Source organism: Schistocerca serialis, chromosome 3, assembly GCF_023864345.2.
Source record: "Schistocerca serialis cubense isolate TAMUIC-IGC-003099 chromosome 3, iqSchSeri2.2, whole genome shotgun sequence".
Classification (NCBI taxonomy): Eukaryota; Metazoa; Arthropoda; class Insecta; order Orthoptera; family Acrididae; genus Schistocerca; species Schistocerca serialis.
Window position 1 is genome coordinate 301,650,827 of NC_064640.1, and position 14,350 is coordinate 301,665,176.

Sequence of the window (14,350 nt, forward strand, 5' to 3'; positions counted from 1 at the left end):
TGAGTAGTGTTGAATAGAGACAGCCTGTCTTTGTCTCACACAAAGTCTCCGAGTTAGGCACCCCAGATAGCGAATTTAGTAATGACAAACAAGACGCCAGGTGGCTTTTGTATCTTGACGGCGGGAAGCCCATGTGTAACGGGTTTCATCAGCCAAAATTTTGTATCAAGTGTGGCTTATGTATACAGAATCACCTAAAACCTGCACCGTAAATATTGCGGAAATGGAAAGTGCTATTGATGTGCGGTTGTCACAGGATGGATTGGTAGTCAGGAGTTTCTGTTGTTATCCTGTAAACAGATTACAATAATACTTAGAAAGTGTATTTTTGTGCAAACAAACAGTTTTTTTAATCGGAACAATGCCTACCGACATAAACAAACTAAAAGTACAGTAAATTAGAATGTCAAGTGTGTGTGTGTTTCAGGAGTCTAGTTCGAATCGTTTACGAAATATGATATTTTGAAGAGTTCCCACACCGACACTTGTTTGTGCTATTCAACCTGCATAGTTGCTAGATACGATGTTGTTATATTTGTTTACAGTGTGCTTGTGTGTTCCTTGAGCGCGCTGCGACTTGTTAGTCAGTTAGTGTGTGACAGTCCAAACAGTAGGTCGTGAGTGGACGATGGGATTTACCAATGCAGAAAAAGCCGACATGTTCATCGTGGGCGGAGAACACAGGAACAATACAGTTCGTTCTCGTACGGCATATGTGGCAAGATATCCTAAAAGACGTCAACCATCTCGGCTGTTTATCAACCTCTTCAATCAGTTACGTGAAAGTGGTAATGTAACACCTAGGCACCATAACAGAAGAAAATAAGTGACGACAGAAGACGGGGGGGAAAATTAATGTTTTTGCTGTTGATCTGCACGTTAGCTCTCGTACAATCGTATGAGCAAGCGGAATGAGTCAGGTAAATGTCCTACGCTTTCTCCATTGACATAGGTTCCACTATTATCGTACATCTCTCCATCAAGTGCTGCATGGAAACAATTATGAGAATCGTCTTAACTTCTGTTAAGAAGTAATACGTATCTCGTTCAGTGATGATGCCAAATCTACCAATCATGGCCCGGTAAACCGCCGAAACATACCCTACTGGTCTGTTGACAATCCCCATTGGCTTCGTCAGTTGGAGCGCCAGCGTCCACGGAGTGTAACGTGTCGTGTGCGATAGTGACCCATCAGCTCGTAGGGCAGTATTTCATACAAGCAACAGTGAACGCACAGAAGTAACGCACCTCCTAACCTACCATCTTCCATGGGGTGCTAGATGATGTTCCTCAGCACATTAAGAGGAACCTGTAGTGCCAACACGATGGCTGTCCACCCCATACTGCACCAAGTACTGCAGCACGTCTTTACGAATTATTTCCAAATAGTTGGATTGGACGCAGAGGACCTGTATCTTGGCCTTCCTGTTCGCCGGATTTGACGGTTGTAGACTTTTTCCGGTGGCGAAAGCTGAAAGACGCTGTCTACAAGGACATACCATCTACACCCAATGATATGCAACGACGTATTACTGCAGCCTGCTGAAATGCTAGCACGTGTGCAGCAGTCGTTCCGTGCCAGACTGGAAGCGTGCATTGCCGCTGCCGGTGGTCATTTTGAACACAACCTGTGATGGTCACTTCTCTTGTTACTGGTCAAAATCCACATAACTAGTGTAGGAAACTGTGTTGTTCTTTAGCGTGTGCTAGTAAAGGTATTGTGCAGGTGTCGGTGAGAGAGCTTTTCAAAATACGATACCTCGTAAACAACTCGCATTATAATCCTGCAGCAAACACTACTCAAATTCTAATTTACCCTACTTTTAGTTTGTTAATGACAATAGAAATTGTTCCATTTAAAAATTTGTATGTTTGCACAAAAAATACACTTTCTAAGTATTATTTAAATCTGTTTACTGGCTAACAATACGAGCCCCTGACTACCAGTCCATTCTGTGAAAACCGCACATCAGTAGCACTTTCCATTTCCGCAATATTTGCGGTGCAGGTTTTAGGTGATTCATCCTATACAGGGTGTTACAAAAAGGTAAGGCCAAACTTTCAGGAAACATTCCTCACACACAAAGAAAGAAAATATGTTATGTGAACATGTGTCCGGAAACGCTTACTTTCCATGTTAGAGCTCATTTTATTACTTCTCTTCAAATCATATTAATCATGGAATGGAAACACACAGCAACAGAACGTACCAGCGTGACTTCAAACACTTTGTTACAGGAAATGTTCAAAATGTCCTCCGTTAGCGAGGATACATGCATCCACCTTCCGTCGCATGGAATCCCTGATGCGCTGATGCAGCCCTGGAGAATGGCGTATTGTATCACAGCCGTCCACAATACGAGCACGAAGAGTCTCTACATTTGGTACCGGGGCTGCGTAGACAAGAGCTTTCAAATGCCCCCATAAATGAAAGTCAAGAGTGTTGAGGTCAGGAGAGCGTGGATGCCATGGAATTGGTCCGCCTCTACCAATCCATCGCTCACCGAATCTGTTGTTGCGAAGCGTACGAACACTTCGGCTGAAATGTGCGGGAGCTCCATCGTGCATGAACCAAATGTTGTGTCGTACTTGTAAAGGTACATGTTCCAGCAGCACAGGTACAGTATCCCATATGAAATCATGATAACTTGCTCCATTGAGCGTAGGTGGAAGAAACTAAAATGAGCTCTAACATGGAAATTAAGCGTTTCCGGACACATGTCCACATAACATCTTCTCTTTATTTGTGTGTGTGAGGAATGTTTCCTGAAAGTTTGGCCGTACCTTTTTGTAACACCCTGTATACACAGTCATTCTGTGATGATGTTATAAACTCTGAGGGCTGATGGGTAAGGGTATCAATCTGAGGCAAGGGGCCCGGGTCCGTAAGTGACAGAGTCGAAAGTTATACGCGAAACTGATCTGAAAACCTCTGACTGTGGAATACATGTACCAATACTGTTGAGTAGGTAACTTACAGAAGAGGTAGTATGGATCAAAACAAGGAAAAACGTCTACTAAACTTCGGCTCTGACATGCATATCTTAAAGAGCTATGAGCGCTTGTTCGACTTTGATACTATGAAGCAATCTCTTTTATCGCAAGTTCCTTGGTTTCCATATTCTTAGAGGTGGTAGCATGGACCAAACCAACAACAAAAAATTCCCAGTAAATACGGTCTCTAAAATACATAACTTAAGAACTAGGGGCACTTGTTCAGTAGAAGAGACGTGTTTCGCAGTAGCGAAGATCAACAAGTTCTCATACCTCTAAAGGCATGCATTTCAGAGAATATAATTACTGGATTTTTTTTCTTGTTTTGGTTCATACTACTGTACTATCCCTTAAAGTTCCCTACCTTAAAAACTTAGCAACAATGTTACTGGTAGACGTATTACACCGTCAGAGGTATCAGAACGATTATTCGCATCCAACTTTAGATTCGGTAGTTTCCGGACCAGGATCCCTTACCACAGATTTATACATTTACTTTCCTCCATCATCACGGAGTCACGGTCAGACGCCTCCATATATAAATATGTCTAGTGGTAAATAAACCTGTGTAAGGAGATCATAACATTTCGCTACTTCGGCAGATCATTATCCCTGTCAACGATCCTTCTCAGTTATGAAAGTTAATTAAAAGAAAACCAACAGAAAAATATTGTCGTCTGTTTCCTCATTGCGACACGCAGGCTACACCAACTTGGGCCTGCGCCGAAACGTGATACCGTGTATGAGGCTGATAGAAATAGGTATCCCAGTGATATCAACTTTATCAGACACAAAACACTTGCCCAATTTGCCAAGGAGAAAGTTGCCTTGTAGAAGAAATCATTTCAGCATTAGCCAAGAGATCTAAACCACACTTAAAAGGTCGCACGGAGATTCCAGCCCTAATCCTGTTAAGTGTATATACGGCCTCTAAAGTATTACGCCATGTTATGCTGCTGTTCTTAACCCTAGGAGGCCCGCCCGGTTAGCCGTGCGCTCTAACGCAAGGCTTTCCGGACTGGGAAGAAGCGCCTGGTCCCCGGCACGAATCCGCTCGGCGGACTTGTGTCGAGGTCCGGTGAGCCGGCCAGTCTGTGGATGGTTTTTAGGCGGTTTTCCATCTGCCTCGGCGAATGCTGGCTGGTTCCCCTTATTCCGCATCAGCTACACTATGTCAACGATTGCTGCGCAAACAAGCTCTCCACGTACGCGTACACCACCATTACTCTACCACGCAAACATAGGGGTTACACTCGTTTGGTGTGAGACATTCCCTGGGGGGGTCCACCGGTGACCGAACCGCACAATAACACTGGGTTCGGTGTGGGGCGGTGGAGGGGTGACGTGGACTGCGGTAGTCGCCGTGAGGTTGCAGACCACTGCGGCGACGGAGCCTCTCCGTCGTTTCTAGGCCCCCGGTTAACATACAAACCCTAGGACACTAAAGGGGGGCAGCTGGGGGGGGGGGGGGGGGGGGGGAGAGGGGCTTGTTACTAAACCATCGTAAAGCTTACTACTACACATCTTATTCAACGACTGTAACACCCAATATGACCTAAGTTCGCGTTATCTAGCCAGGAGCAATTTATTTCACCTACAATGAAACAGACGTTTCGTGGTCAAATAGTTTGCTCTCACAAACAAACCGCATTCATTGTCCATGTAACTACTACTGTCGTTTAGTCCATTTCTTCCGGAAGAATTCCCAAGACCTGAGTAACAAGTGACTTGTTTTTTAACGATTTTTCACTGTCTTACTTGATAATTGTTTTCTGTTGTTTACGTCGGTAAGCTGCATTTCTTCTCTCACGAAATTTACGTCCATGATTTGGCAATCTGTTGTTCCCTATTCTGATGAACATAATTCCAATTTTCTGTATTCAAATAGCGTTTCCATTAACACATGGCGACTTATTAGCGACTTATTAGCTCTAGAAGCTGTAACATACGTCTAAATGTACTTTCGTTGGGAACTGGGTGGTCTGATGTCCATTAGTTCCTCCTCGTCTCCCCCCCCCCCCCCTTCCACCATCCCACTTAACGAACTACGCCACAATAGCGAGTGCGACATTAGATCTACATAAACAAACATTCTTACTGTACTAATCTGACTTTTGTGCAGGGCCGTATTGCAGTCGTTCTGGAATCACAGAACTTTTCTTTTGATGCAGACTGATCTCTTTTCGGAGTTACGAAACGAGTCTGGTGGCAATGTCTGTCCACAAGAAATATTGCTAACGCATGTAAACACCGGAAGCCAGGAGAAAGTTAATCTCTCTCTCCCTACACACACACACACACACACACACACACACACACACACACACACACACACACTGCTCATTTTATGGAGGAAACACTCTGTACTCAGTGGTCATTAATGTTTTTTATTTACATTAGAACACAGCTCTTCTGTCTTAACAGCTGTTAGCTTTCCTGCATAAATACAACCGCAGAGAACAAAATGCAAAGATCTGAAGTACTTTACAGCCCAACCAGACCAGATTTTTAGTTGGTCACAGTACTGTGGTTATGGGGTAATCAAGTGACTAACAATCACCACTACTGCTTATTTAGAATACACCTCAAAGCTGGTATTAGCTTCTTGAAGAAATGTGACTCATTGGAGAGTAGAGATTCGCCTTAAAAACTTAATTTTAAATTTAGTCTTCAATGTGAGGAAATCTTACTAAGAGCCAGCCAGTACTTAATTTCTTTTTAACCCTTTGGGTCCAACATATTTCTGTCACAAAGGACTATTTTACTCATTTCGTTTTGAAGTACCAGTGCCTTTAGCATGACTCCACCATTGCTTTTAATGATCTCCCCCAAGCCATAGTAGACCCACAAAAATAGACTATAGACATATTTTTGGATAAACTGTTTTAGATATGGTGTTCCAGAATGAGAATTTATGTTCATACATACCTTTCACTTATGTTATCAAAGCAGTAAACGTGATGCAAAGAATAAGACCAGAATAGCAAATAAAATTATGCAGCATCCACACTTATCTTTGTCCAGCACTCTGCTGGCAAGTCATTGTGTTTTATCAGCAGTACCTCTCCTGTAATTTATTTCAGTCATACACAACTGGAGTGCAATACCATTTTTTCAGGCATCTTTTATACAACATATTTATCTCCAGAAGAATAAGATTTTCGATGTGCCCTGGCTATCATTTTGACAGGGGTATCATACTCTCTCTTCCAGAGAAATTGTTATGCAGATTAAAACTGCCTGTTAACAATATACAGTTTCATGCAATTTCGCTTAATATATCAGTACATTAAGCCGTAAAACCTTCCATATGAATGAAGGTGCTGCTAACTTGCATGACAATGCTCACTAATAACTACTGCAATTCAAAGTCACACACCTGTTTGCAATTGATTAGTAAAATGCTACGGTAATATTCTTAAGTATTGCACAATTTCCTCTGCCTTAGACAGTTGTGCTTCACATAAGTGGTGCATTTTTATTTAACTACAAGTAAAAAGTTTCAGGATATCAAGACTGTAGCTGTACTGATACAAGTAAACTCCAGTTTCTTATTCAGAAACTGGCTACAGACACCATGTGTTTAAAATCCTGGTTATCAGGTTCAGTCATAGTTCCTGTTGTATTTTAAGTAAAAAAGTTTGTCACATGGCAGCCAACAGCTTCCAGTACAAGAAGTCACTCACATTCTACCACAGGCCTAGGGCACTTGGGGGGGGGGGGGGGGGGATGGGGAGAGGGAGAAATGAGGGAGGGAGGGAGAGAGGGAGGGAGTAGTGGACTGCTGCCAACTTTGAAGACTACTGTAAAAAATAATCTTATGGTATAATCACCTGTATAGTGAAGTTCAGTACTGTTTATTTTTTTTCTGTTCATGTAAGTATTCTCTCTCAATGACCTGGAATTTGTCACGGTAACACAATGTTAAGGCAATAGGTCAAAATATGCAACACATAGCATACATAACATGCTTTATGATGATAGTATGGGTGGCCAGGAATGGTCTTGACTAAAGAACAATACTAGCACTTGCCTTAGTGACCTATGAAAACAGATCAAGATGATCGGGCAGAGCACCTCCATCCTACTAGTTAATTACTATCTAGTTATCACTATGAAAGGAAAGAACAACTCAAACCATATTGTCCATTTCTGTAAAATACACATTTGATGTGTATACAAACAATTACATAAATGTTTATATGCCACCCCAAATTGTAACACTTGATAGTGTAAAGTTTTTGAATTTGCCACTGGTTACTAGACAATTACTGTGAAACAATTATCACTGGCAACAGTAGTTTAAATAACTTAAAAACTTTAAAAAAATGAACTGGCAGTTTGCAAACATTTCATTTACTAATATTTTTAACACCAAATAACTTCACAACAGAGTTTCACATCTACCTAGGAGTTATCAATGTTGATAGTATCTCACAGAGGTACTGTTGATAGGAGGCATGTTATCTTGTTGAATATCACTAGTCTTATGAATGGTATTAGTAAAATACTGATATCCATTGTTTACCGAACACCATCAATGACTTTCTAAAAATAAATACTGTCAGTGAGGGTACTGGATGTGTCTTGTTTCCTCAGTATCAGACCTCTCAAGGCTTGCCAAGTGAAAATGTATTTTATAACATGTGAACACTGAAAAAATATGTAGTTTAGAATTGTGCATTACACACTGATATGATCCCTTCAGCATTTTAACAGTATCTCAAACAAACACCAGTCTATTCACAATATTTTGAAATATATAGCTGCCATTTATTTTCTTGCAAATATATTGAAATCGTCCATGTTTGATGTTTTGCAAATTTATTACAGGTATGTCAGTTATTGCTCATTACAGCTCAAATCTAGAGTAAAGACGATTTTATGTGCAGCTAATATTGGTTTTCATACAAATATCTTTTTCTTGCTTACTCAGACAGGAATATGTGTGTGTATTGCTTCTAATATTGTGCAGTTTAAGCAGAGTCCCAGAAATCCCAACTGTCTTCACAAAAAGAATGTACATGGGAATTACACATTATGTCTAGAGGATTTTATTTCTGTCACAAAGATTTATAACAATTTTGAGATGGATACCTGAACAGCATGTATATAACTGTACCATTCTCCAGCGGTATAAATCAAGAAATACTGTCCAAATCATATAAGTCTGATTTTTACACTCCATTATTAATCTACAATTTAACAGTGAAAGATTCAAACAAGTGTTCAAAACCTTGAACTGAATAGCAAGTAAACTCCCCAACTGCAGTTCATAAAAATTCTTTGCTATGACAGAAAAATTGAAAGCCTTTCATTGCAGGCCTGTGTATCACTGTAGAGTCCCTCCGAAGTGTGCAATACCAAGCTTCACCATACAAGTTTATTGGTGTGAGTATCAATACTGTGACCCATATATTCTAAAAACTGAAGTAAACAACTGACAGGAAACTTACCTTTGATCTTGGAATGTTAAAGAATGAACATTAATGGAAAACACCCTACAAAAATTGTGCAGTCATGATATTCACTTATGCTCTCAAAAACACAGCAAAACGAAAGTCACAGAAAGCATCTAGATAGCTGCAACACTCTACGAGAAACCACTGGACAACATAAAAGCGAAGCAGGACAAGCTACTCTTATTCACGACCATAACAGCATACATTCCACAGTAACTGTTTACAGTGTGAGGTACACCAATATTAACCTGAACATGGCCCCACATCTGGAGTAACAGTCTGAATGGCAATGGCAATCAGAACTGTTAGGAAAGCTTGGAAATAATAATAATAATAATAATAATAATAATAATAATAATAATCTCAAATGGCTTTAAATAAGGTGTTGACTGCATGTTGTACTAGAAAGGATCCTATCTGGAAACTGTATTTGTACAATGTGTGTCATTTAATATATTTTTATCGCAACTCCTGCGTTAACTGTTCCTGCAGAACATGTAATATATAAAAACAGACTGAAAAATTGAGGATTGGTACTTTTTCAGAAACATGATGTGTCTGCTCGATACACTTTTTAATCATTGTCCAAAAACACACACACACACACACACACACACACACACACACACACACACACACAGACACAGACACAGACACAGACACACACACAGACACACACACACACACAGACACACACACACACACAGACACACACACACACACAGACACACACACACACACAGACACACACACACACACACACACACACACACACACACACACACACACACACACACACACACACACACACACACCCTTTAGCAGTAGTGAGACATTTATTTTACAAGAAGTGGTCCACAATGTACAAGCTGCTTATGTGTGCCAGTCATTCTCTTCAGTACACAAAAGCAAGCTCAAATTCCACCTCAGAAACTATCTGCTGGCATAACCTATTTAAAGTCCTCAATTGTTATGCTACCAATGAGAGAAGTTTAATCATAATTTAACCACAAATACCACTAATGCTACATAAATAGAACTATACCATGTTAGTTTTACTGACCTCTTCAATTGCTCTCTACAGTATGCAAAGCAACTGTAAATCCTCATTTTAGTTCTTTAGTAGCTAGCTGAATGTGAGCTATTATATGTTTGCCCATCCAAAAGAATACTGCTGTAAGAAGAGACTGCAGAAAACCAAAATCTATACACAAAAGTGAAATTTTAGTTTAAAAAGGTTTAAATGTAACACAAAATAATAGTAACACTATAGAACATTTATTTATTGGTATTCTATTTGTATACAAAATTAGGCAGTTCACAAACACTAAATGAAATGCATCCTCTGCAAAAAAAAATCATTGTAAAACAAACTTTAAAAATCAAAAGGAATGCATGGAAGACAAGCCTTGGCCAGACCAACAATAATCCTGATTTCTTCAACAAAAATATCTAATAAAATGCACTACATATGTGAACACATTGAGATGACAAAATATGTAAATGACTTGCTTCTTCAATGAGTCACGTAATACACAAACTGGAAGAATAAATTAACGAAAGACTAAGGCACATATTTGTGAATGCTAACATTTTGTAATGCTCACACATGAATCAGAAATTCAGTGTGGTTAACAAATCTCATGACAAGTCTTAATATTTATTGATACAAAATGAAATTTTCACTTTCATTTCAGTTACAAATATTGAAATGGGAGGTCATTAGTGAAAAAAGTATTTCACCACTGATAATAGCAAACTGGCAACAGATGATATATGTTTAAATGTAAATTAGTTTTTTCATGGCATTAGAACAAGGCACAGATACCAGTCTCATGAAAAACTTGTTTCAAATGTAAAGTTACAGAAAAGTAAAACAGGGAACAAAAAATTAATACAATTAAAAACTTGAAGTTGATTCCAGGAATTTCATTACCATATTTCTCATGCACATATAACTATGGCAATTCATAACACAGAAATTGCTTTTAACTGATCTAGAAGCAAATTTGCATTTTAAAATTTGTCCACTAAGACACTAGATTAAAATACTACCACAAAAATATCTCTCAAGCTTCATTCACTGTAATATAAAATATTGCTGATAGTATTATAAATAACTAAAAACTGATAAAATACTTCCATAGCCCCTGAATGAGGCAGTTGCTTCCCTATAATGCTACATGAGGAAGGTGAGTAGCACTGACCTTTGAAGAAAAAGGTTCATTAAAAACTGGCAAATTTATATATATATATCTTACCCTCAAAGATCTGCAAGCAACATTACAATATTGAAAAATTTTCTTAACACCAGCAACTGTTAACACAAAAGAGCAAACGGCACCTCCAACAATGAACAGTCTTTACATGATCACAGGAATATATTTGTTTCATTTATAGCCATTTACACCTTAGCCTGGTAAATAAAATGTTACAGGTTGACACTGGCATTGTTATTGCACCTTTAGACTTATCTGACCAATGATAGGACTAACCTGCAGTTCACTACAGTACCTTACATGTACATGGGCTGAGGTTATGACAGATGTACGACTAGAAATTAATTTTGCCTGTAAATAAACAAATAAAAACAATACAGCCACCTAATATCACTTGTTCTGAAATAAGGCTAAGGGGTTTTAACAATGCTGAGAAACATTATGCACACACCCATTTCATGCAAGGAAGCAATAACAAAAAAGAAATGTGTGAGAGACACTTTACCCAGCATTGTTAACTGGCTTCTAAAATGCAATGATGGAATGAACACAACAGTCTATACTATGGGCTCTCACGGAGGCGTGGTCCCTTCAAAAACCACCCACAGTTTTAAGATTTATGACAGGAAAAAAGCAGTCTGTGGCTACGTTATACTATTTCTTTACCTTCTAACTTCTTAGCTAGATCCGCAACCAGTTCTTTATAAATTAGCGGATCTATATTCTTACCCAGCTGATACAATACGAACCAATCTCCTATCTGGCATTTATTGGAGATTGTTTCTATCTGGTCTTGCGGCGCCAAACGAGAGCGAGCACGCAGAAGATACATGCGCATCTGTGGTCCCATCGCAGTTGCTAGACGATACACAAGACCTATTCCTGTGAGAACTGACAGAATGACAAACCAAAACCACAGAAAAACGTAGATCTTCTCGTTGACAATATTCAGAGGAAGGACGCAGAGACCATCGAATGTTTGCACACTACCCGATGGACCGTATTTATGGAAAGTGCATTTCGTCACCTTTGGAAACACTCTGCTCATGGGATCAGATCGCTCCTCAGGTTCCATTTCTGTAAATCGTACAACATCTGAACCATAAGTTGTGAACTCTCCATCCAAGAAAAGATCCATAAAGTAAATTTGTCCAACGACGTTGACAAAATTCAATGCTTCACAAATAAAAAAGCGATAAGCATAGAAATTTTGTGTGTGTAGATTTGTGGCAAAGTAGTCCACTAGGAGCTTCTTACGATCTGCTTTGGATTGTTCGTTTACTACAGGGCTATTCAAGTCTAGCACAAGCATCTTGATTCGACCACCTTCCCAAGTCTTCCACAAATATCTTGGGATATAAAACAAGATAGCTTGGAAGAAAAGCACAAAACACACCCACTGATAATACTTGTGATACTTCACCTCATCTTTTCCGGCTACATGGGCGCCCACACCTGGATGAGCCACTTCTAGCCCTATCTTGCCATTTAAACGATTTGGAATAGTGAACGTAGAGTAAATCCAGCAGTATGTATCCATCACAGCAAGAGGAATTTCATCCACAATACAGTCAATTGGGTCGCCGATGTACTGACGCGATGTCACCAACAGCGAAAATGCAATCAGAATTATAACAGTAGCTTTGTAGTGCAGACGAAACAAGTTATTGTCAATACAAACGGAGTCTAATTTCAGTAGCCCCTTAACGGAGCCGAACACGTCAAACATGGTTGTTCACTATGTCTGTTGCACTTTTAAAACAATACAGGGCCAACTTCTATGTCACACGGTCCCTTTCCCGCCACCGCCACCACCTCCGTCTTCTTCGGTCTCTGCTACACAACTGCAAATATGCTGTCCCATGTAACTTTGTTCCCCGCTGGAGCTACTTGACTTGTCGCGTTGGTGGGGAGAGTTACCCACTGTCCCAGCGTGACTGGTGGGGGAAGTAGCCTCGCAGCAGGCCTACCAATACCTCCCTGCGTAGCTGACGCAATGTTACGCTTTCATTGTACTTAACTTGCAGGATTACCGATATCGTTGGCGTAACATATATTTAATGAGAAAGTGACACTCATTCCTTCCAGAGGTTAAGTTTCTTTTACATCAACTACAGTTTTAATGTCTACTGAGTTGATAAGTGGAATTCTGACTGCAAGAGCGCACCAACAACAAAAGGTTGCGCTTTTTCCTGTAACAATTCTACATACCGCAGTTAAAAATACATCGAAATGTAAATTCAGCTATAGTTCTGGAAGTACATGTTTAATCGTTATTTATATTCTTCTCCTGAAAAGACTGAGAATTTGTTACTACCTAAACAATCTGGCATAATTTTTGAACATCACTGAACGAATCAGAATAGACTCCAGAAGTTACCTGTTCTCAGCTTCTTCTTATGGTGTGTGCATTTCACTTTGATAATGATAGTCCGATGTTATAAAAATCTGACTAAGATTCTGGGAATGAGTACGAGAACCAGCTATTCTTAGAACCTCATAAATTATCGGGGAATATATTCGCCTCGGGACTGTATGAGAGAAAATAATAAAGTAAATATCCCTTTTCGTAATGCCAGCGTTTGTAACATATGCAACACTTTTAACGTGAGCGGGAACTGAGCTAGATGGGAAAACTCATTCAGTTTTGAAGGAGTGAAGGAAAGGATGCACAGTTTCAAACGTGATAAAAGTAAAAACTATAGAGTAGCGATGTTTTTTAATCGCCAAGTGTATCAGTGTTGCTTGCACTTTATGTTAGGTGACTGCTGGATACAATATACCAAACTGAATGAGTACAGCTGAACGAAATTTTTACGTATTAATCTTGCTGCCAGGCAAGGAACGTTCAGATACATGAGAATATTTTCTATGCTCACATATTTAGTAGTTTTTGACACTGCCTGGTACGATGAGAAAAAGATCACTAATAGAAGTTACTGCAACCCTGAAAGATTTTAGAACTCCAGAGCCATCTAGCATTTCACGTCGCAAGGTGAATAGCAGTGAATGGCGAAATAGTTTTGAGGTTTCATGACAAATGTCTCCGGATACACTCACTATTAGTCAATGAGCATTATATGTTCTGGCTTTATTCACAGCGTCCATGAATTGATATGGCTGCTTGTGTGGCGGTGTGGGATATGAGGAAAGGGGAAGGGGATATACACCCCTCCCTACTCTCCGCTAATACACTTTTACCCCCTAATACTTAAGATTGTGTTTACAATATACTAAACTATTGTGGTCCATTGTAGGACTCAATCCCCTGTTGTCAGTGTGCACCATTACAATGTGTATTTTGCACTCTTACAAAACCACTATTAAGACTTCATTCTCCTTCAGCTAACCAAGTTAAAAGAAAGATCTTTTCTTACAATTAAAATAATTCCTTTGTTTTTCCTCTCTTACTATTGACAGCACCATCGGGAACGCGCTAAATGCAGAGTAACAAACATTATCCGTTAGGGACGTTTTATGCAATTTTTAAGTGTCGCAAAATTACGCAATACAAAATTAGTTACAAAGCGTAAGCTACACAAAAATTACTTTAAATCTGTTAAAAGATCTACAGCTGGTTTCATCCCTGACAGTACAGGCGTATTCTGGAGAAACAGAGTATTTCAGATGTACGCTCGGTAGTTCCTTCTTGTATCCTCGTCTTTTAGAGTCATA

At 39.6% G+C, this 14,350-nt stretch overlaps 1 protein-coding gene across 1 annotated transcript; it reads right to left on the reverse strand.

The window, feature by feature from the left end:
• Positions 1-9,712: 9,712 nt before the first annotated feature.
• Positions 9,713-12,535, reverse strand: LOC126470092 (innexin inx2). Its single transcript, XM_050097639.1, has one exon. The coding sequence runs from the start codon at positions 12,402-12,404 to the stop codon at positions 11,325-11,327; it is 1,080 nt and encodes a 359-aa protein (XP_049953596.1). The 5' UTR covers positions 12,405-12,535; the 3' UTR covers positions 9,713-11,324.
• Between the last annotated feature and the right edge of the window lie 1,815 nt (positions 12,536-14,350).

Excerpts from the sequence above, each read along its gene's own strand:
- LOC126470092 (XM_050097639.1), bottom strand. The coding sequence starts at position 12,404 with ATGTTTGACGTGTTCGGCTCCGTTAAGGGGCTACTGAAATTAGACTCC.